The sequence below is a fragment of the Zonotrichia leucophrys genome, chromosome 1, assembly GCF_028769735.1.
Source record: "Zonotrichia leucophrys gambelii isolate GWCS_2022_RI chromosome 1, RI_Zleu_2.0, whole genome shotgun sequence".
Classification (NCBI taxonomy): Eukaryota; Metazoa; Chordata; class Aves; order Passeriformes; family Passerellidae; genus Zonotrichia; species Zonotrichia leucophrys.
In genome coordinates this window covers 96807294-96831764 of record NC_088169.1, presented here as the reverse complement: position 1 = coordinate 96831764, position 24471 = coordinate 96807294, and the positions used below count along the sequence as shown (strand labels likewise).

Below are 24471 nucleotides of genomic sequence, written 5' to 3'. Positions count from 1 at the left end.
TAACTTTTACTGATGCAAAACTTGTGGTGAAATCAGAGAGCATTTCCTATAATAAGCTCCTTGCACTGACAAAAATAGTTTTAGTAATTTTTCTCACAGCACAAGGCTGTGAGACTTGTCATTCAGGCTTATTTTTATTTAACCTCTAACGTCATCACATCTTTTAGAATAACAGATGAGCAGAACATGTGCAGCAATGAAACAGCAGAGATTAATGTTGGCCATGGCCATTGAGTTGCTTTGTTCTCCACACATCTAGTCTCCAAGTGTCCATGTCACCCATCCCTCAGTGTACAGGTAACAAATCGGAGCCTGCTCTGTGAGGATGTATCACTCTGCCCTTGTGCCTTCTCTCCATCAAGCCAGAGCTGAGGGTGCACAGTCCCTGCCTGGCTCCTTCCTGGCTGAGCTGGGGGAGTGTAGGGCACACTGCAGCCCCACTGAGAATGCCTGAGCCCTGGCAGGCCCCCCCCCAGCTCAGGTGCCCTAGAGCCATATACCACACAGCAGAGCCAATGTCAAAGCAAAGGAATTCGTACCCAGCTTTTTGAAGGAAAGAAGGTGAGCAGTGGGCACTTGCAGCTGGCAGGACTGCAGGGCAAATTCCCAAAGCAAATATACAGAGATGTTATGGTACAGAGGGAGGATGACAAAATGGAATATAAATGGGGGGCAACAAGTCTGTACCTAAGGACAACTGCACAACTCTTTTTTGGTTTTGTTTTTTTTTTTTTTTTTTTTGACGTGCACATTCTTTTGGAAAAGAACCAGTGTACAGGGGACTTTTTTTTGTACAGCTCTATGGAAGTGATTGATTACTTTTCTCACTACAACAACCCCCTCCATAAATTCTTAATCTCCTTGAGTTTGTCAGTGCCCTGCATTCAGGGTTTTGGGGACTGCCAGACTCTTACTCATAGGAGGGAGAAAGGGATATCAATCAATTCTACTACAACAGCAGCTAAACCAAGTGGTACAGGCTCCTGCTGAATGCCCCTTCATTCCATCGATCCATTACTCTTTTATATGGTGCACTAAGGACTGCCACCTGCTTTAGGAAATTAACAGAGGAAGAAAACACACACCAGAGCAGCTCACTTTGACACTGAGACAGACACTGGTTTAGGACATGCAGGAGCTGTTTAATAACACAGAGAATTGCTTTCTCTGCTGAAGCCACAAAGGCAGGGGGCAGGGGGATGGTGCAGGGAATTAGCCAGTGGGGATAACCCATTTGTTCTTGTAAAAAGAACTGGGGAATAACTGTGTCCAGCTTCTGCTTTATTTATATTAGTTGAAAGATTTTCATTTTCACAGAGACCCTCAGAGCTCTCATTTCTCTCCAAGAAGTGTGACAGGACCTCCCTGCCATCTTCCAGACACACATGCATTTGCTCTCCCAGTTTTCTCTCTGCAGTCTGTACTGGTTGGAGATTTGCTGGAAGTTGTAGGGTCTTCATAGTTGTCTATGGCTAAGGCACCAAATCAAAGATGGATTAGGAAAAGCTTTGTTTAAACATTACTTGCGCTGAATTTGATCTTGTCTTTTTTTTAAGGCCAGACTGCAGATGCCCAGACAGACAGAAGTGGTCCACGCTCCACCAGGTACTGACATCACCCTGGTGTGCATGTTCCCAAAATTGCACAGCACCCACATCATACAGACACAGTGGTCCAAGACTGACGGCAGCCCCTTTACCAAAATAGCTGTAAATCACCCCACCTATGGCACCCATTACTTCAAGTTTTCTGAGGCTCCTTACAACTTTTCAGTGTCCTTCAGCACAAGGATACGCTGCAGTGGTGATGACACAGGGTCCTCGTGTTCCACCAATCCAAATGCCATGTCTGAATGCAATTGGTGGTGCTGCACCTGGAAAATATTACCGTGTCCCTTACTGGGCAGTACGAATGCATTTTTGCTACCTACCCATATGGAACAAAGGCTGCAAAAATTCAACTTACTGTCAAGGCAGAAGGTAAGTGATTGCAAATGAGATTTTTCTGTTTCCTAATGAGGTGGGGGAGAATATCAGGATAGATGAACACTTCTTGGTTGGTGATTTGTTTGGGATTCACAGTACTGCCACTGAATGTTGCTTTTACAGTTTCCTATTTACCAGGCACTCTTTGGTTCTTTTGTCCAACTCATTATTAGGAAACCTTAATTGTTTGGTAGAATAAAAAGTTTGATAGTAAAGTAAAAAAAAGGTGGTGAGGTGGGCAGTTTCTGCATTTTCATTTTGGAGAAACATTGTGGAGGAGACTGGATGAGCAGCTCAGGATATGGTGGGACTAAGGATGTTGGATCTTCAAATCATGTGCTGCTGCTGCTGTGGGTGTGCAGCACTGGGCACCAGAAGGAGAAAACACCCTTGTCTGATTGAGGCTGAGAGCTGGCATCTGCAAAACATGCTGAGTGTTTGTTCCATGGAAGGATGTGTGTTGCCACTAACGCCTTGTGAAGGCTGACCTAGAACAGAGGATCGACAGAGTTAAAGAATAAAGAGTAGGTATTTATTAAAAGGCCTCAACAAGGTGCCAAGATACATCTTGGGCAGTATAAGAGCTCAAAAAGGGCTGCAGACAAGATGAACCCAAAATGGTCACAAAATGGACGACCAGTCACGAGGTCTCACATTTTTATAAGTTTTGGTCCATTTTGCATATTCAAGTTAATTGTCCAATTATAGTTTTAGGTTATGAAGTCCCATCCTTCTTGTTTTTCTCTCTTCAGCCCACATTGTTGATGCTCTTGGGCCTGAAACTAATATCGATTGTCCTTGGTCCCAAGCTGGAAAAGGACTTGTTTTGTCTATCTACTCAGTGAAGAGAGTTTACCAAGCCTTAATATGAAGTTCAGAACTACACACTAAAGCAGCACAGAATCTGAAAAATATAAAAATTAAAACTTAAGGCATCACCACCACCAAAAAGACACTGGAGCAAAGTGGGGAATTGCATAGGCGAATCACAGGAATGGGGATTTGGCAGCTTCTGTCAGGCAAAGGAAGCTGGAAAGCAGTATGACTGCTCTCAGCAATAAGCCTCACGGCACAGTCCGAACTCCAGGAAGGATATTTAAATTATCCTGGTAAAGTAACAAATTTATTTAAATCAGATGAGAATGGATTTGACAACAAATTAAAAAACTGTGGCAACTGTCAGTGTAGCAACTTTGGGAACAGCTATTTGGTGACAGCAGTGAGGGCAAAAGTCCAAACTCCAGTGAAAATGGAACCTGGCATGAGTGTTGAGCAAGTCTGTTGTAGTGCACATGGAGAACTGGATTTGATGACCTCAGAAACCTCTTTCTGACCCAGGTTTCTGCTAACAACTCAAGTAAACAGCAAATCTGACACTGCTTCAGTTCAGATCTGCAAGGCCAATGTGCTCACTCTGCATGGGCCCAAGGCTGTAGACACAGCAGACATTCAAGAGTTAGGAGCAGGGTGGGTGCAGGTCATTTTAGGGGCATTTTGGTGTGCTCCCACTCTCCTTTTACCTACATCACAAGGCCAGACTGGTAGTCCCCACTCTGGACTATGTTACTCCTGTAGCAAGAGGAGGTCCTGTGCAAGACTCATACTCAGGGATGTTTAACGCTGATGGCACCTGCATGGCAGTGACTCCAAGAATTTTAGTGCTGTTATCCTGGAGACATTTCTGGAGCAACCCTGTGGCACCTGCCTGCCCTGATGAACACACAGAGGCAAAGAGCCAATACCTCTGCCCAGCTCACAGAGGATGGGTGTGTTTAAACAGTACATGCTGAATAATTGTGCCAAAGCTGAAGCTGCCACTCTGCCTGCTGTATGGGGGTGTGTTGTGGTAGGCTACCCTTTTGGAATTTCCTTGTGCTCCCCAGGGCAGAGGGATCACAGAATCACAGAATCACAGGATTTCTAGGTTGGAAGAGACCTTTAAGATCATCGAGTCCAACCCATGTTCTAACACCTCAACTAGATCATGGCACCAAGTGCCACATCCAGTCTTTTTTTAAACCCATCGAGGGATGGTGACTCCACTACCTCCCTGGGTAGATGATTCCAGTATTTGACCACTCTTTCTGTGAAAAACTTCCTCCTTAATTCTAGTCTGTATCTCCCTCGGTGCAACTTGAGACTGTGTCCTCTTGTTCTGTCTGTTGTTGCCCAGAGAAAGAGACTGACCCCCAGCTCACCACAGCCACCCTTCAGGAAGTTGAAGAGAGTGATAAGGTCACTTCTGACTCTCCTTTTCTCCAGGCTGAACAACCCCAGCTCCCTCAGTCATTCTTCATATGGCTTGTGTTCCAAGCCCCTCACCAGCCTCGTTGCTCTCCTTTGTGTCACTCAAGTGTCTCAAGGTCCTTCCCAAACTGAGGGGCCAGAACTGGATACAGCACTCAGGGTGTGGCCTCGCCAGTGCCGAGTACAGGGGAAGAATGACCTCCCTGCTCCTGCTGGCCACACCATTCCTGATACTGGCCAGGATGCCATTGGCCTTCTTGGCCCCCAGGGCACACTGCTGGCTCATGTTCAGCCGACTGTCAACCAGCACCCCCAGGTCCCTTTCCACCTGAGCACTGTCCAGCCACACCATCCCCAGCTTATAACATTGCAGGGGGTTATTGTGGCCAAAGTGCAGGACTCGGCACTTGGACTTATTGAACTTCATCCCATTAGATTCTGCCCATCCATCCAACTGTTCCAAGTCCCTCTGCAAAGCCCTCCATCCCTCTAACAGATCAACACACGTTCCCAGCTTAGTGTCATCTGCAAATTTGCTAATGAAAGACTCTAAACCCTCATTTATGTCATCAATAAAAATATTAAACAGAACTGGCCCCAGCACAGACCCCTGGGGGACACCCCTGGTGGCTGCCCCCAGCTGGATGCAGCACCATTCACCACCACTCTCTGGGCCCTGCCATGCAGTCAGTTCTGAACCCAGCACAGAGTGCTCCTGTCCAAGCCATGGGCTGCCAGCTTGTCCAGGAGTGTACTATGGGAGACAGTGTCAAAGGCCTTGCTGAAATCCAAATCAACAACAACAACATCAAAGGGAGCGCAGGAAGGTACAAACTGTGCTGATAGCCCTGTGAAACCCTCCCATGCTTCTTCTGTTCTTCATGCAAAGTTTCTCACTTTCTAGTACAGCAATTGAGCTAATCAGGTATTGCTTTTCTTCTCCTGCCCTTGGTTGATACAGACAAGCTCAATGCTGTTATTGCTGTCTACAGTTTGGGCAGCCCTTATTCATATCAGCATCACTGTGACTTTTTTCAGTAACTACAAGATGTAGCAAGCTGTACTACTGATGACTGCTTGCCAGAAAGAACTAAAAAATTGAGTTTGCCACCTTTTGCAGGTTTGTGTTTTAAGGTAACCAGATCTTTTGCAATAAACCAGTCTGACTCAAAAGAAGACAAAAAACCTTAAACCAGCCTATGAGTGAATGGGATGAATAAAGGTGACAATCTATGATGAAGTACAGTTTTCATTTACATCAAAGAGAAGTGAATCCAGATGCACTCAACTTGTAAAAAGCTCACAGAGCAGCAGGCCTTTGTAGGACAGACAGACACAGAGGACTTTAGCCAACAGGCTGTTAATGGAGATGGGAGTCAGAGATAGGAGGGGGAAGCAAGTAGCTGGGACATGTGACTGTGAGAGTAGGCAGAAGTTGTTTCCAGACCGAACTCTGGGATGACTGCTCATCTCCACGCTTGTACTCTGCCCGGCGCTTTTGCATGGTGGTTTGTCCCAGCAAAATCTTCTGTACAGTTTTGTTCCTGGAGAAACTATAGATTTGCTTGCTTTGTCCTTTCATTATCCTCTCTGCACTACCCAGCCATGTTAGGGCTTCTATGCTCTCTGTCCTGCTGCAAAAGCTGGCTCCCCAGGTCCTTCAGTCTCAGGGACAGTGGAGGGAAGCTGCTTCTGCTACTGGCTCTCCCAGGCACAGCTAAGGGCACTACCTTTCTTCACATCTCTGTGGCACAGGCTACATGCTGGCACCATTGCTCTGTGCTTGGGTGCCAGGTACAAAGGAAATTTCAGTCACCAAAAAGTCCCCACTGACAAATAACATGGCAGTCTGGGACAGCTGGATATTTTCACTCCCCTCAAGATAAAAAATAAATTAAATACATACCTCTTCTATCTCAACATGCAAGCCAGAGCTACCAGGACAGCAGAGCTGAGGAGTTTTCCTGTGTTGAGTGGCAAGGAAGGATGGCAGGATGTGCCACATCCCTGCCTGCCCCATGGCCAAGGGTCAGAGAGGTCTGTGCTGACCATGGCCCTCACAGCATCTCCCACCCAGCACCACTGCTCTTCCTGCTTAAATACACACATGCACACTCACAGACCAAACATCTGGATCACAGCAATGCACTGTTCACTGCACCACTCTGGTCAGCCTCCGCAGCTGGATGGAGCCCTGGATTGAGGATAGGTAGGGTAGGAGGTGGAGAAATGGCTTTTGAAATGGATAAGAAAGGAAAGAGTGACAAGTTTGGTGGTAGTGGGCAGGTTGGAGAATAACAAAAGGAAAACCAGGGTTAGTCTTAACCTAACTGACATGCTGAATAGCTTGCTTAGTGAAAAAAGGATATCTGCAGATATCTTCAGAGAAAAGGAAATAGAGGTGCACAAAATTGATGTGAAGGTTTATTGCCACAGAAAAAAAAGAATTGTAACATAAAAATTGTAGCTTCCGATTATTCTCAGCTCTGAAAAGAGACATCGTGATCCTGCAGTTAAGAAAAGCTTTTTTAAGAATTGCCAAGAAGTTCTGGTAATGCTGTGAATTGAGTCATGAAACTGCACCTAGAATCGGATGTAGGGCTTTCACTTGAAAAATGTGTCTAGGGGTAATGGTTGAAAATTACAGTTCCCTTCTAAACCAAGAAGTGCCTGTTCCTTGAATAGAAGACTAGTCAGCATTGGTTTTCAAAGCACAATGAACATCATGTTTCTGATTTTCCTCCTTGGGTTTTGTTGTTGTTCCAATGATAAAAGAGGAGAGGCACTACCTGAAGAAAGTGTGGTTAAAGCAGATTTTAGAAATTCCATGCCTTGAGGATGAGACCTCAGAAAATTTGTCCACTTATCCTTTGAAATGGCTAGTGGTAAGTATTTTTCATCTCAAATATAAAGTTCAGAAAGAACTGCAGGCTATTTTTGCACATTGAAATGAAAATGTTCTACTCCACTGTGTCCTGCTTGCAGAATCTGCTAAAAAACTTATCAGTCATATTGGACTGTGATAATAAAGGGGAAAAGTATAACCACAGAATTGCAAAATATACACTGCAAATAATAACTGTTAAAGAAGCAAAGAGGAAAAATTCCATCTTAATTGCTTTATTGCTTTGAATTTTTCAGGAGCACATAGCAGGTTTAGGGAAAGTGGCTAATATGACAAAACAAAAAGATTTCTTGTATTGGATTTCCAGCGAGTTTTTTTTTTGTAGTGAAGCTTTAGTATCTGAAAAATACATGATTACTGTGTAGGATAGTGAGATAGGCTGCTCTGACATAGAAAAGAAAGGTACTGGCTAATGTTTTTGGTTTTGTGAATCTCTGTGTCACAGAGGCCACTGAAGACATGGAAACCCAGTTATCAAGCTAACCACATGAAAAACTGTTTTTAAGCAATTTTCTGTCAGATACGAAGCTTGCTGTATTTTTGTACTTTATCTCACTTTCTGGATATATATTTATATGCATGTTTTAATGCAACCTTTTAGCATTCATATCAGTGTGTGTGTGGAGATAAGTATCAGTGATCAGTGTCCTTGAGTTTTCCTGTTCATTTAAATATGCTGTCACTGAGAAGCTGTAACTGTTGAGGATTTCCTTGAAGGTGATTTTTAAATAGTTTTGTTTTTTTAACCTTCTGTCCTGGTTAATTATCTACTTAGATCTCCCTTCCGAAGGTCATTCTTAATATTAAAATTTAAATAATTTTGTAGAAAACACCCTTACCTTTACAACATCAGTTCTGCCAGTTCCCTCTACAAAGTACCAGAGGAAAGGGAAAAAAAAAAACCCAAATATATGATATATGTGGGTTGCCACGCATCGTACAGAGTAAAGCTTGCAAATATGTACTGAGGCACAGATGTCCAGGACACGCTGGCTGTACTTATAACCTGGCTGCCACACAGACAATTAGAGAGATAAATTTTAGTTATTATTATCAAGGTTTTCTACTTAAAATTCTAAAACAGCAAAGTTTTCCTTGAAATTTCAGTCACATTTAACATGTCTGGGATGTTCAGCATAACTTAAAGACTGGTGCAGTGAGAAAACCTCTGTTGCTCTCTCTGCAGGCTACAGAGAGCAGAACTCACAAGACACAGCTATTTACTCCATATTTTATTGTCAAGATGATGACTGCTCTTGGTATTGAAGTTCTGAGAGAATATATTTGGAAAAAAAAACCAGATGTTGCAAATGTCCCCTTACTGCTACACAATGTGCAAGGGAAGCTTTTCATAGTGGGAATAGAGCTGGCTTACAAAAACATTTCACTGTGTGTGTCTGAACTTCACAATTTTGTTGGGTTTTCTGTACACAGGATGAAGATGGGTGGGAAGAGGAACTTGTGACCAAGGAGCCCTCCTGTCCTGCTGTGTACAGAAACAGCAGCATGCTGTACGGGCAAAAAGTCCTCCTGAGTTTGAACAACACCCTAAAGGTTTTCCCCACCAAAATCACTTATGATGGCAGAGTCTTTTCCTGCCATGTGCTGTACCACCCAGACAGAGTCCAGAAGAGCAGCACCATTGTGAGAGTATTTGGTAAGGGGCTTATGCCAACTGCCTGCTGCCTTGCACTTGGAAAGGTGACACTCCTGCCTGGTTCTGAAGCCAATAACTTTTGACAGACACTCTGGTTTTTTAAATGTAAACATATTCGCCTTGTCATTTTTTTCAGCTGCAATGACATAAAAAGTTAGCAAATGGTGGAGTTTACTCGATTCTTAGAAGAATTTGAGTCCCTTCCTTCAGTTTCTGGCAAGAAAAAATAGTAGGTTCATTGCATATATATCAATCTCACTGTCATGCACATGGCAAGACTCTTACCTTGATATGTAGGCTTATGTTGGGATTCTGTGTGTTATAGGGAAGCACACTGGTCATCAAGATCTCCGTGTCCCAATGACCATGCTGTCTGTGGTCAGGAAATCATAGCTGTAATTTAGTAAGCAGTTTGGAATTACAGTTGTAGCAAAATCACATCCTCAAATGCATGTGACATTCAACTGCTGCCAAAATGAGGAAATGAGTGTCTGGAAATGAGGATCCTGGTGGGGGGGTCTCAAATTGGCCAGGAGTGGCAGAGCCTGTGTACTGCAGACATGTGGGCTGGCATTTCATTTTTTGTAAGCCTTCCCCATCTTTAGTTACTTGCCCTGTCCCATTTCAAATTGCTTAGGAACCACTCTACTATCAGGAACCACTCTACTATAAGGTACAACTGAATCAGAAAATTGCTACCGACTTGAAAACCAGGCTTTATTTTCTCTTTAGAGATCATTTGGTCAGGAAAACATATTTCCAAAGCTTTGAAAGTAAATGAGCATTAAACACTGGGCCTGTCAACAGTCCCTTGACTGTAGCTGATTGTCCGAGGAAGTCCACAGCTTGAGGATGGCATGGTCATTTAAGGCTGATGCTCTGAAGTCAAAGGAAAGTTCAACAGGGAGCAGCTGAAAAAAGCAAATGTATCTGAGGGTTGTTGGTCACTGATGTAAAAGGAATAAAAATAGAAGTTAATGATCTGAAACCTCCTCTTTCGTTTGCATGATTCAGACGCTTTTTCAAATCAACATTTCTTATATAGCAACAGTGTTACCTGGGTAATCATTCAAGGACACTAATATACTTGAACTCTCTCTCTTCCTCTGGGTTTATCTCGGCTGTTTGAGGGGCCTGGAAAGGCCCTGGGTGACCTTGGGGCACCCGCGTGTCAAAGGACGAGAAGAGGCTTCAGTTCTTCTTTCTGGTTTTATGTTTATTAATTGTTTATCTAAAAGATGTTCTTTCAGCTCAACAGAGATCTGCACAGCAGTCAGCCATGGGCACACTCTGTCTCTCCCTCCGGGCAGCCACGTATCTTTATACCCTTTGCTACGTATACAATATTTATCATTTTTCCCCAATACCATCTATTCTTATAACTCGGTGTACTCTTAGTAATAACCAATAGAAAGGTGCCACCGTGGCCGAAGAAGATGGAGGAGAGGAGGAAGAAGGAGGAGGACAGGACACACCCCAATTCCTCCATCTTACTCCTCTAAACCCCCCTGTACATAAATCCTAAACCTTACATAAATCTTAAACCTTGTGTCTCACCCTCTAATTAACTAATCTTTTCACCATTCACCCGGTGAAGCCCTCATCCCTGTCGTCTCCTGTGCAGGGTTAAAGTCCAGCTACCAGACACTTCTGGCAACATTCCAGGACTCCCGAGCCCCCCAAGGGTGGTCCCGGAGGCTCAGCATCTCAGGACTGAGATATTGAGATCCGACATCTCCCCCTTCTGTTTGCCCCAAGAAAACCTCTTTTACAATCCGATTCATGGCATCTGGGACGACATGGATGAGGACTAGGAAAGCTATTACAATATAAAATCCTAAACTATTAAAACATAAAATCCTACCCTTAAAATTCTTCTCCAAATGGGAGAAATGTCAAAGAAATCTGCCCTTAAAATTCCTCTCCAAATGGGAGAAATGTCAAAGAAATCTACCAGCTGATCAATATATGATCCTTTGTCAGTTTTCCCTATAATAGGTAAATTTACTCTATTGCCTATTGCAATTCAAGACCCCAAAGAGAAAACCTCCTAGTCTTTCGTTCTTATACAGAAATATTCAAGACCCCAAAGAGAAAAAACCCCCCAGAGTCTTTCGTTCCTCTTGTTTCTCTTCTGAATTGTCCTTTGCAGTCTGAGTCCCGACTTTTGTCTGAGTATTCGTTTCTTCTTATATCTTGTTGAGGAAAATCGTTGCATAGTTGCATCCGGCATGTTGTGCACTTCGGTCATTCCCTCACGAGTGGTGCTGTCACCGGGCTCCGTGGCTGGGACGACTGCATGAATACAACTGCCTCTCATTCAGCCGATTGTCGCTGTTTGCAGGCTTACTTGAGACCGGGGTTACCTAGTTTTTGATTCAACTGACAATAGGGTTAGAAAACACACAAGCCTCCCCAGGAGGGGAGAGGCTTGGGACCCCGAGGGTTTTTACCAAAGGCACCAAGTCTGGAGAGGGCCCCTCCTCGCCTGAGACGTCACCGGGGGTCTGGCCCGCCCCCGCCCGCGCTCGGCGCATGCGTGCTTTCCGAGCTGCTCTGTGTCTCTCCCGAGGTAATTTTTTCCTCTCCCTTTTTCTTCCGCCTCTGAATTTTCCCCCTTCGGTCTGCCCCGACTCTGTCTCCGCCTCCTCCGACGCTGTGTGTGTGTGTGTGGCCTTTCGTCAGTGTGTGCGCGGCCGCTCCCGCCTGCACCCGCGCTCTGCCGCGACTCGCACCGGGTTTTTTGCGTCACAACCGCGCGCCCCCTGCGTCTCACGCAGCTTTTCTGGGATTGCGCAATTCCCCTAATTTCGCTGCATGGGTCAGACGCCCCGGCTTTGGTTTGTGGCTTCTCCCCCCCGGGTTTTTTGCGAGTTTTGCCCGCCGTGCGCGTTTCTGCTGCCTTGCCGGCCCCCGGGGCCGCTGCACCCCCCGGCCCTGAGCTTAGCAAAGCCGTATCTGAACACGCGTCTCTTGTTTTTTCTTCAGCCGCGCTCCCCGCCTGCTCCGCCGCTGCCTGGCTGCCGCGAAAAAGCGCCTCCCCCGATCCCTTTTTCTTCCCCCCCCTGCTCTCCCCCCTCGGTCCTGAATCCTCCATGCTCTCTGGGCTTTCTGGACGCTTTTTGGGAGTTTCCCAGGGTTTCTGGGTTTTGGGACCGGGTGTTTTAATAATATTTCTTGCTCTTTTTTCTCCAAGAGCATTTCCCCCTGGCTTCTTAAGGCCAGAGCTAATCTTTTCCTGGAGCCTTGCTCCCCTCTCTCTTTCAGAGAGTCCCCCCCCCGGACGTCTGGTGCGTCTCGGGGTTATTTCTTCCTGGCCTTTTAAGGCCAGAGCTAATTTTTTCCGGAGTCTTGCATTGCTCCCCCCTCTTTTGAGGGCCCCCCCCCGGACGTCTGGTGCGTCTCGGGGGTCTACTTTCCTGGCCTTTTAAGGCCAGAGCTAATTAATTTTTGTATGTTTGTGTCACACCTTATAAGGTGGACAAAATTTCCCGTTGTTCCTGGGAAGGTGTGCCTCCCATGTTCTTATTTTCAGGCTTTCTTACCAAATCTGTCGCCAGAGCAGTCTGGACGTCTCGATCTGTCCAGCAGATCACGAGAGGTGGACCCAGGGCGCCTTCTGGTTCCAGTCCGGGCTGTTCTGCTACGAATATTCTTCGGCAGAAACTGAGAGGTGGAATTCTCAGTGACTGCTGGTTTTTTGCAGTCTCTGCTGGCTTTTTTTTTTTCTCTTCTTCTCTCTTTTTTCTTCAGGGCTTTGAAGGTGGTGGTGCCCCCCCGAAAGGTTGTGGTGGTCAGAGCTCACCCAGTGGAAGCCAAATGTCCGGTTTATCTTCCCCCGAAAGGTTGTGGTGGTTCGTGGTCCGTCCAGGGACGCCAAGTCTGGGTTTATCTCGGCTGTTTGAGGGGCCTGGAAAGGCCCTGGGTGACCTTGGGGCACCCGCGTGTCAAAGGACGAGAAGAGGCTTCAGTTCTTCTTTCTGGTTTTATGTTTATTAATTGTTTATCTAAAAGATGTTCTTTCAGCCGAACAGAGATCTGCACAGCAGTCAGCCATGGGCACACTCTGTCTCTGCCCTCCGGGCAGCCACGTATCTTTATACCCTTTGCTACGTATACAATATTTATCATTTTTCCCCAATACCATCTATTCTTATAACTCGGTGTACTCTTAGTAATAACCAATCCAAAGGTGCCACCGTGGCCAAAGAAGATGGAGGAGAGGAGGAAGAAGGAGGAGGACAGGACACACCCCAATTCCTCCATCTTACTCCTCTAAACCCCCCTGTACATAAATCTTAAACCTTGTGTCTCACCCTCTAATTAACTAATCTTTTCACCATTCACCCGGTGAAGCCCTCATCCCTGTCGTCTCCTGTGCAGGGTTAAAGTCCAGCTACCAGACACTTCTGGCAACATTCCAAGACTCCCGAGCCCCCCAAGATGGTCTCGGAGGCTCAGCATCTCAGGACTGAAATCTTGAGATCCGACATCTTCCATCGCGTCTGATGCTCTTGCCTAGATTTGTGTGTCTCTTACTAAGAGGTTGCTTTATTTACCTTTTTCTCTGTATTACTGAGAAATATGTGCTCAGCTGTGCATGACCACACATCAAAATACCAGTACAGCAGTGTAGAGGGGCAAACTAGAGAAAACAACTGCGACCCTTGGTGGTGAACAGTCTGCATTTCCCAGTAAGTGCTGGCTGGCTTAGGACCAGGGTGCTGTGCCACCAGCCTCTCTCGGAGGGCTCCCAAGGGCAGAACTGGCTCCCTGAGAGCCTTGAGGTTTGCAGTGGGTGCTGAGGAAAGTCTCTTAGATCTCAGCAGAGTAAAGTCCACCACTCGGAGGAAGTGTGCTTTTGTGCTCCTAACCCTTTCGCATCTGAATTTTGCAAGTGAAATAACTATTTTGCATCTTGTCTCACTCTTTCCTGTTACCATTTGCTGAAGTTGTACCACTTATGATTGCACCATCCCAGCTTTTCTCCATGTACTCTCTTGTGCCCTGAGCCAGCCCACATCCCTGCACAGCACTGGCAGAGACACTGCCCAGGATAATCCAGCATTCCCTAGGTGACATTTGGGGACAAAGAGCCCTTTCAGATGGCAGCACCTCTCTTGTTCCTTGTGCTGACTAGAAAGTAAAGAAATTAATATTTGTGTTCTGGCAGTTAGATCCAGCCTCAAATGGGTGGGACAGAAACTAAAGATAGTATATGCATACAAAGTCAACAGCACCTTATGTTGGTTATATCTGTCATTATGGCCATTAGCAAGGGGACAGCTAGGGAAAAAGGCCAGTGGAAACCTGGGGAGGTTTTCCCATCTCGGCAAGTCAGCATCTCCCCTGTCACCTGAATACTCATGCAATTGAATCCCTCAGGCTGGGTGGCTTAAAAATAGGGCAGGAAGGGCAGGCAGCTATTGCAGCACAGAGCTGAAAGGGACAGGAGGAGGAGAAGGTGCCTGTGGGAAACTCCTCATGCAGGATCCCTCTGAAAAATACTTCAGACAGAGCTAAACACAGCAGAGGCAGGCCAAGTCTGAGGAGTGCCAAATAGTTTTCCCTCACAGCTGCTTGAGGTGACCCAATGGGGCTGAGAATTGGACTGGAGAGGATGGAGAAGGTATGAAAAGATCTCTCAAGGAAGTTGAGAGTCTTGGTTTGTTGGTAAAAAACAATCATTCAATCAAGATAGCTTTTTATAAGAGGGTGCTTTTGGATCAAAATACTTTAAAATATTTCTCTTCTAGAATAGAGTTCTTTTAGATACAAGTTGCTGTGAGAAGGTATGGTCTTTTCATGTGTAACTTTGACAAATATTGATTTCTCCTTTTTGTAAAAGTTCAGCAGCAGAAACTACTGAACTAAATATTGAATTTCTCCTAGATTCAAAACATTGGTAAATATCCTAGCAAGACAAATGAATGTCAAAGTGTTAACAGGGGCTGAGATGTTAATTGGAGAAGATCTATTAGACCATTCAGAGCTATGTGTGAGAGCTCCCTGCCAGAACAGCTACCCCATAAACACATCTGAGAAAGCAGAGGATAGTGCTCAATACAGGTATGGCAAAGCATACCTATTCTCATGAAAAAAAACAAAAGGAAGAGCACGCACTAGACCAGACATCATTTAGCCTCCCGGGCAACTTCTGCAGCGATTAGAAGATCCAGTTTACAAGACTTTTCCCTGTATCTGAAAAAGTCTGTCTGTCTTCTGCTAGCTCCACTACCATCTGTACAGTTTTGGCAAAGAAGAAAGAATGAAATCTTAGGACACTCATTTCCTGATAGGAAGAATCTAAAACCCCTGCCCCACCCCACCCTCCAAAAAAGCAGAAAAACTCAAAACCCAGAAGAGATTTTAAAAAAACCAAGAAATTCCACTTGCACTGCACTGTAAGTGCAGAAAATCATAAGGCCATGACAACTAAATGTAAGTCATGCCCAGGCAGAGTCCATCAGTAACATCAGGCAGAAAAATGGAAATTAAAAATAAAGTCAGAAGGGTCCTTGGTGGACTAGCTGTATAAAACAGGGAAACCTGGATAGTTCACCTCAGGGGGGATTGTAATTAACTGAGGTGGTTCTATACCAATTAACAGGGTAATAAAAAGAGAAAATTATGTTAATGGTAGAGATTAAAGCGAGGTTTAGGTTGGAAAGATAAAGAATTTGGGACTTCCTAAGTAATCCAGTCCAATTTCAGGGCCAGAAGCCCAATTTACTGAGGCTTCTGAAATTTGTTATACACTAACACAGTTTCAACAGTCCTTACTTAACAAGTCAGTCAATATTGTTCCAAACCAGACATCCCAATGAATAATTTGGGAATGTAGTATAGGGAGGCTTAGGGTACCTGATAGCTCTCCGGCTGTATATATACAATCAATATACACAGTATATACAAACAATATATATATATATATATAAACAATCAGCTGTGCCCAGAACCAAAATGCTGCAAAACCAGAAAAAAATAGTTTTTTATTTCATGTGGATGTGGTTGTCAGTGCCCTGCTGCTCTGCTGTGAGGCTTCCTCTGGGCTTCCTGGCTAGGCAGGAAGCATCTGTGGGGACACTGTCACACATCTATCCAGGCAACAGCATCTGGATAGCTGGCATCCAAAATCAAACATTTGGGGAATGGCTAAAGCCTTTGGAGATACCTTTGGCAAGCACACAGAGGAACCAGGAACTGGGGTATATGTAATTTCATGTGGCCCAGTAAGGACGGCTCTACTGCCTGAGCTGTGACTGCAGGATGGTTTCAGTTTGTTTCCCCAGCAGAGCCACCCAAGCCTAGTTGAGGTAGGCAGTGAAATGCATCCCGGATCCTGTGGCAATAGTTGTTAATACAATCTTGTAAACCACTTCCTTGATCTCAAATTGCAGTTGTAACACTTTTATCTTGCTTGATGTGTGGCTGGAGGTAGGATTTAATTCCCACCCTTCTTATGATACAACACTGTTAAGTGTTATTAGAAGCTGTTATTGTTATTTGCAGTGTCCATTTCACTAATACATTTATGTTTGCTTTCCAGCTTACCCTGAGATCTTCATTAGCTTGGAGGAGAGCTCAGCCAGCACCTCGCAGAAGGTGAGCAATTTTGGACAAAGAGTGATGCCTGTGACTGCCACCATGCCACCCGAGCAAGGCCAGGCAAGCTGAGCTGAATCAGGCATAGGAGGCATCCACCAAACTGACTGAGCTCACAGGGCAGCAGGGAAGGCATTGAGTTAACACAAGGTGCTCACGCCCTTTCCTCTGAGCAACTGCCGCCCCCACAGCAGTGAGCACAAACCAGGGACTTCTAAGGACTTGACTTCTCTGTGGTGTGGGCCTCTGTTTCAGTTTTGGTAATGGCAAAACCTAAAAGCCTACTGAATTGCATGGCCATGCTTGGTGTAAAACATATTTATGGCTCATATGACTGACTAGTAAGCCTCTCTGGCTATTAGCTATGGTGCTTTGCTTCCTGTTCCATCCCTCCAAGTTAAAACTTTTGATTGGCAAGTATCTCAAATCAAGAAGGTTTTCCTTGGAAACAGAGCTCATGGGCAGGCAGAACCTTGTACTATACATAACCACTCACTTCACACAATCCATGTATCAGTTGATTCTGAAAACTGGTATAATTTTCCTGGTGACCTATTTCTGGGTGTGGTGTTGGACATAGTAGGCTTTTGTCTGCACTGTCCTGTTGAACAGAGCAAGGGGTGCCTGCTATCACAAGACTGGGCAAGAGAAACTCCCCCAAGACCCTCTGTCTGTTCTTCACCTCCAACAAACACTGACTTCTTTACTTCTCTTTTCTGCCTTTTTTGCAGGGCGTAAATCTAGTGAGGATATCAAAATTCTATTTATTCATAGGAAAAATTGAAAAAATATTATGACCTAAAAGTGCCTGAAAAATAAGGGAATAATGAAGAGGAAAATAGGAGAAAGCCATTATACTACAAGCTCAGGTGCAGTTTACGGTGGCAGGGAAAGAGTTTCAGCTGGATTGTTTCAGTCTTTGTACTGAATGATTGACTTCTGCTGGCTTCACTGCATCAAGCTTGCTTCCAACTTAATGTGGGAACCACTTTCTTTGAATGAGGGAACAAGAGAGGTTTGTGCCGCATGAGTAACACATGCTCTTTTCTTCTGTTGAAAAGAACAAGGCCATTTCTCTTATAACAGTGTTTAGTACTTAACAGTGTCATAACCTGCTAAATAAATATACTTGGGAATCTCCAGGCAGCATGAGGATGAGACCTCTCACCCTGCTAGTGCCCAAGCCTTCATCTAGCCTTGACTTTGAGGTCATGCCCATCTATTGTTTGCTGAGAAATTAAACAGAGCACAAATGCAGATCTTTGGAACAATTGGCATAGAACCAGGACTACTGCATCTGAAGTATCCAATCCCTTGTGATTTCTGGAAATGTCATACATAGTCTGTCTGCCACAAAGGTATCCACTTTTTTATATTCAACATATCAGGCTAGGCAGTCTTTTTCATGGGAATTGTCTCTTTCTTTATCTGCCAAATGAAGAGAGGATTTTCATGACAATGAGAAAGTGTCTTATTCTCATCACACACACTGCACCCATTACTAGTTCCAGTGTTTTTCCATGTGAGTGATTGTCACTGGGAGCAGGAGGGTGGGGGTCACTCTATATCTCTCCAGCCACAGAATAGGACTGGAGGGGGCTGGAGTCCTGACACTCAGGGCAACAGTGTTGTCCCTAGGCTCTCATTCAACAATGCCTGTCTGCAATCAGAAAAATGAGGGAAGTGGGCAAGAAACACAATAAAGAGAAAGCAAGTGCTTCCTTCCAGAGCATTGTCCATGCAGGTATTTGGAAGCTGGCAGCCAGGAGGGAAATGTCAGAGGCTCACCTAACATACCTACGTGTGTGTGTGTGTGTGTGTGTGTGTGTATTTAACCTAACAACTGCCTTGTGCTGCCCCACAGCCTAATGTGAGCTGTGTCATGAGGAAGGCATTTCCCAAGTCAAGCCTCCTGCGGTACATGGACAGAGCAAACGTGACAGAACAGCCTGGAGGTAAAGCAACCTATCCACAGAGAAACAGCACAGCTACAGGAGTGGTTCCCAGGGAAAGCTATGACTCTTGCCCACTTCTGCACCAGGTGAAATAAACAGGGCCAGGAGACTTCTTCTCCTTTTTAATGCCTTTATTAAAAGTGATCAGCTCAGGATTGGGCGGCTCGGCAGGGCTGCAGTCCCCGTCGTGTCTCCCAGGGCGCCTCAGAGGAGGAGGATATGCGCAGCTCTGTCCACCAGGGGCAGAGCCGGGGAATCCAGCCCTCGTGGGAGCCTTTAGGGCGTGATGTCCCCGCCAGTGATTCCTTTCGTCTCAGTCTCCAAGACCTGGCCCGGGGGCTCTCGAACACAGGGTGAGGAACAACGAAAGTTTCCAGTGTCTCTGCAGGCTCAGCACTCGGCTCCTCTCGTCCAGACATCACTCCAGTCTCTCAACTCTTATTTGGCTCGTTGTTTTTGGGGTTTTCTCTGTGCATTTGGAGTCGGGGTCCCAAAAAGCATGCTGGTCCTGGAGTCACTTTGCATAACCCCCCCCCACCCCCCCACCCTCTCAGGTGTCTTCACTATTCTGGGAAAGGTACAACTTAGCCTCGGGGAAGGGCCATTACCTCGCCCTAGCCAGGGCTTTTACTAATATAAAAGGAGCGATAAGCTACAACGACCCGTGATTACAATAACAAAACACGCAGAACCTTGGCAGGGACAGAGATCTGGCTGCCTTTTTGTAACTTTTTCTCACAAAAAAAATATTAACCGAATTTTTGTTCATAACACCAGGGAGCCTGTGGGTGTCTATGTGTTTGAAGGGGAGAGCACAAAGGAAACAGCTCTCAAAGGAAACATCTGACAAAAGGCTGTGACCAGAGTCCCCTGCCAGGGATAGGAACTACGGTTTGGCATGACCACACCATTCTTGCCAAATATTTGACAGTGTCTCAGCAAAGAAACCTGTGGCTATATGATCCTGCTTTCCAGTACGAATATTTTGCACAGCTCTGACTTTGGAGTGTAACAAGAGGGTACTTTCTTTTTTTTTTTTTTTCTCTCCCCAAGAAATTTCTGTGGTACAAGAAGACTTGCAGGACACTGAAGATTTCTATGAGTTGAGATTGACACTGATGTTCGAAGGGACCCATAAGACACATAAGACATTCTCATGTGTGTGTCTGTTTCCCTTCCTGGGAAATGATATGAAGATTATTTCATCAAAAGAAATATTTGTTTCCTTTCGTACGTTTTTCTTCGATAGGACACAACTAAAATGTTAAGAACACCAAACACATGTATTCGCTTGCTATTTAAAGTACTGAAGAAATGCCAACAGTATAAAAGCTTTATTGTACAAGTTCATCATGCAGTTTGGACTCTCTGGCAGGTTTTTTGGCTCAAATATTTGCTCAAGCCTCTGAATGAGCTAAGAAACTTCTGCACAAACAGAAGACATTTGTTTGTTTAGGCAGAATCTTGCTGTACTTCCCATACCCAAAAATACTCTAATATAGCCACATGGCACTAGTGAGCTATTATAATTAGGTGTTTCTCATGGACCACTCATGGCTCTCTGGGAAATTAAATCCTCAGATTCAGGGCTATCTTACAGACCTTCAGTAAAACATGCAAAAGGCTGCACCTCTGTGGACAGTGAAGAAACTCCTTATAATCTGTACTGTAAGAATTAGCTACATGATTAGGGAAGTGGGGAGAAATACTGTCCCATTTCTTTGGTAAAAGCAGGATTCTTGGTGGCACAGTTTTTAGCACCTCTGAGGATGCAGGGTGACTGGTGAGAAGGGCGGACAGATTTCCTTTAGCACCCTCTTGTGCATGTCTCCTCTTACGTGCAAATGCATATTTATACCTTATTTATTTTTTTTTATATGTGCTCCCTGCTGCACAGACAATACAGCTGAGCTGCTGACCCCTTAGCAGCATCTAGGGGCATGTCACCTCTCAGGGCAACTATTTCAGCTCAGCTGGGTTCTCTTGTGGCTGTGTATATTCCTATTGATATGTTTTTCCACAAAGTAAGACTGTAGCAAAAGCCACAGCTTATTCCTCTGTAAACACAGCTTCAGAGAAGAGAGAGATAAATCATAAATTTTTCTCAAAAATTACTCATTTCTTCCAATTTTTAGTTTTCTAGAAATGTATTCCTATCGAAGAGCTGTCAGTTAAAGCTGTGTTCTTGCCAGGAGGCTATGCTAATGCTAAGATAGATCCACTCTGTATAAAAATGTTAAAGTATTTATATGTGATAGAAAAGAAAGTATTACTTTCATTCTCAGCTATCCCTTCTGTGAAGGTGCACAATATGAAACAAGCCCAAACTAAATTTTCAGCCCTTATAACTACTTTTAAGAACTGCTTTAATCTTTCTCTTTTTTCTCCCATCACAGACAATAAGTCTAATGAAGCTTTAGCTGAAGTTTTTACTACCATGGTTTCAGATGGTAGGATAAATTAGAGAATAAAATAACTTGGGTTGTGTTTGAGGTCTGTTTATAAAGTCCTAAAGCTGTTGTAGCATTTACTACTCTAAATGGGTAGTAAGGAACCCCTTTCTGCAGCTTTGACTTCAGAGAAAATACTACAAACCAATATTCTGGTGATGTAATCTGTTATAATTAAGACCAAGAGTAATAAACTCCAGCCTTGAGAGGTACTTAATGTTATTTCTGATGCTTCAGTTGGCCTTCGAATATAGCTCTTTCAGTACTCAACTAATAAGTAAAAATAACAGCCCTCCTAATGGCTCTACCTTCTGTTTAAGCACAGAGCCAAGATCCTCAACATTTTTGCCATGTTAAAGAACTGACCTAATGTTTCTTAATTTGTGTGAATTTCATAAATCCTTACTCTTCCCCTGCAAGTTTGTCTTATTATCATCTTATTGCAGACACATAAATGTTCAGTTCACACCTCAGGTGAAGCCCTTTGGAAACATCTCTCCTGGAGCAGTTTGCTTTGCTCTGCTCTGCATGGGAGTCAGCATATAGCAGGGGGTTACATGAGTTTGCCAGAGAAATGCTGTAAGTAGATGGCAAGAAAAAAATATGGGTTTTGTGAAAGACTTTGGCAAGTGCTGGTTGTAGTAGGCCCTGGGGGCTCAGCCAATACCCCACTGGGTGCCAGAAAACCGTCCCAGATACTCAGGGACCCTGAGAGAGGGAAACTTTTTCCTCTGCTGGCCTCTGCAAGGTGAGCTGTCAAAGGAAGCCTAGCAGCTCACATCAGGCCACCACCCTTCTTTGCCTTGTATGCTCTGCAGAACCCTCTGGGAACCAGGCACATCTCAAACACTCTCACTGCTCTGGTTTTTAGGCCTGTTGCATCTTTGGTAAGGAATCCTTTATGTCAGCCAGCTACTGTGAAATCCCTGTTAGTGCAGTCAAGGCTCAGCTGAAATGCAAATGAAAGAGCAGCAGTCACAGGAGGTACTGCTGGAGAGTGGATGGTCACCTGCCTATGCTAAGATCCAGTCTGCAGTCCCACCTTTGCAACACCACCCAATGCCCTCCACACATGCCTGACCAGACAGAGGTATTTTCTGGCCTTCCCAGATATATTTTTCTAATGAAGTGTGTGAACTTTAATAGGTCACTTCCTTCACATACCTTTTTGGGGGGACATTATCCATCCTCCTGGCCTACTCAGGAAGTACTTCACCTCTCCTGCTGGGAAAAAATATGAAAGAAAACAGACATCTAGGACATATATGCTGCTTGGGCAGGATGGTGTCTCTGCTGAGCTTGCCTGTGTGGCTAACAGTTTTTAATCAGAAGGAATAATTCTCCCTCCTCTTCTCTGAGGACTCAGTGAGCACTTTTCAGTGCAGAGTGTCCCTGAAATTTCCTCTCAGAGTTGCAGCCTCTGAAGTGCCTCACGGATGAAACTGTTCAGGTACCACCACCAGGTCAAAAATGTTGTTTCAGCATCTGTGCTAATACAGTGCACCTCTTTTTATGGAATAAACACATGTGATTCATTTCTGGTTTTTAAGCTGAGGTGCTAGGGGCTCCAAAGTTTTTTCCCCAAAACCTTTGTTTCTCCAGGGATTTCTTAGCACAGTTACTTCAGGTATTTCATGTTTCTTTCTGGACTACTTGGCTGAGTTGGGCATGGAAAGATTGTTTGGAATTTAGGTGTGATACACTTTCTTGCTCCTGAACCTTTCAATCACCCACTTTCCTAAAGCAGAATAAAGACCTTTCTCATGCTGAATGTTTGCTTTGATTTGTTATAGACTTCAGAAATTTGACACTTACATCAGCTGTTATGACAGCCTCAGGTAAGAGGCAAAATATTACTTATTCAATATATGTAGGATCTCTACTTTACCACTGCCTAAATGTCAAGCACACAGAGTCAGAGGTGTGGCAGGCAAAGGTCAGTATGTTCTGCTGCTGACAGCACCAATGTGCTGCTGCTTGGGAAGTTGTGAGCTGTGAGGTTAGCCAAGCAGAGATGTGAAAGAAATCTTGCTAAAACTGCCATGTTAGGACAGAACATTAATGGCATGCTGAATGTTATATATAATTCTTACATATTCTTATAAAATTGAATAATTGGCCTATAAAACTGTAAATAAATTTGTCCTATTGGGACAGAGAGGTGCATGTGATAGAAAAGTTAAAGCCATCACTTTTCTTTGACCCAACAGCAGGGCATCATTCCCACTCATCAATTATATAACTAACTCTGTTTTACCAGAGCATGGATATGGATAATTACATAGAACTACCTTCAGCAGCTGAGAGGAAAACTCACTAGAGCAGGTGATCTCCTGGGCTGATGTGGCTGTGGCCTGTTGTCATGGATGGTTTGTGGCAAGGCCCTGGTATAGCTGGGGAGCACCACATTTAAGTGCACAATCCACTCCACAGCAGTCAAACCAAACCCTGTGAACAGAAGCACAAATAAGCAATGCCAGCAGCCAGCCAGCAGGAAAGGGTCAGCATTGATAACATCAGCTGCCTTGCAAGTGCCCACTGGAATTGTGAAATGTGCTTTGAGCATTTAGCCTTAACTCCCACAGCAGGTTTTCTGCTGCTCAGTCTGCATTTACCCAATAGCTACTGCAAGGTCGTCAATCTAGGTTGTTTTGTAATTTATTAACATTATTTTCTGAAGAATCTATTGACTAAATGTGATACCGTGTTAACTGTCTTTAGAGCACCAGTCGACATCTGTGGCCTCTCTGGATTTCACAAATCCAGCAAATTTGACTCCTGCTTCCACAACACAAGGTAATCAAATGAATCAAACTGTTTTCTCTATTGCTTCAACAATGTAGAAGAAAGACACATAAACACAATAACTATCTTACTTTTTTGGAAGCGAGACATTTAATGTCCGTTGAAGTTCTTTTCCTAGTGCTTTGTACACTAACCACTAACCAGTGGTTACACTAACCCCTGTCAGTGTAACCACAGTTCAGGAATAAATATATGAGAAAATACTGTCTTGATTTTATCTTTTTTAATGCTCTCTTTAGAATACGTTCATTAATTTTGGCAACTGAACAGACATCGAGTGTTATTAGTGTTTACAAAGAAGTTAATTAGTGTTATTAGGGTGTTTATGAAGAATACCTACTGTTTTTAGTTAAATATCGTACCTAAATAAAACACTGGAGGAAGATACTAAACACAAGGCTTTGGCCTGCCCCAAAAGAGTGCTCTTTGGGAGCTGAATCACTCAACATAAAGCCCAGGGGCTTGCAGAGGCTTGACTGAGATATGCCAAGGCAGGAACACAGATTGCAGCTGAAATGAAAATTTGCTGCTTCTCAAACTGCCTTCCCCATCCCCAAAAGAGAGACATTTGCCTGGCTGACAGCAGAACACCAAAGCTGCTTGTCCAAGTGGACTGGAAGCCCTTCCATCTCAACAAAAATAATTCATAACAAAGGCTATAAATATACAATGTGAAGAGAGAGGGTTCTCCTTGCTGAATTACACATTTTCCCTGGTTGAGGTGCTGCAAGGTCAAACTTGCAATGTAAGATGGATATGAGCCATTTTTCTTCTGCAAGTAGCCTGGGAAGCAATTGCCTTTTAACTAGTGGTCCCAACATGTGCCAGTTACGGTATGACAGCCCTGGGTTAGCACTTCTCA

General features: G+C 44.5%; 1 protein-coding gene across 1 annotated transcript in view; it reads left to right on the top strand.

The window, feature by feature from the left end:
* The window catches only part of CD96 (CD96 molecule), a 33445-nt gene that overhangs the window by 1427 nt on the left and 7547 nt on the right, over positions 1-24471 (top strand). The window contains 9 exon segments of the mRNA XM_064703073.1: positions 1577-1863; positions 1866-1979; positions 7008-7117; positions 8572-8794; positions 16344-16399; positions 18264-18354; positions 19408-19584; positions 20751-20804; positions 23526-23600. Coding sequence (XP_064559143.1) covers positions 1577-1863; positions 1866-1979; positions 7008-7117; positions 8572-8794; positions 16344-16399; positions 18264-18354; positions 19408-19584; positions 20751-20804; positions 23526-23600 — 1187 coding nt within the window.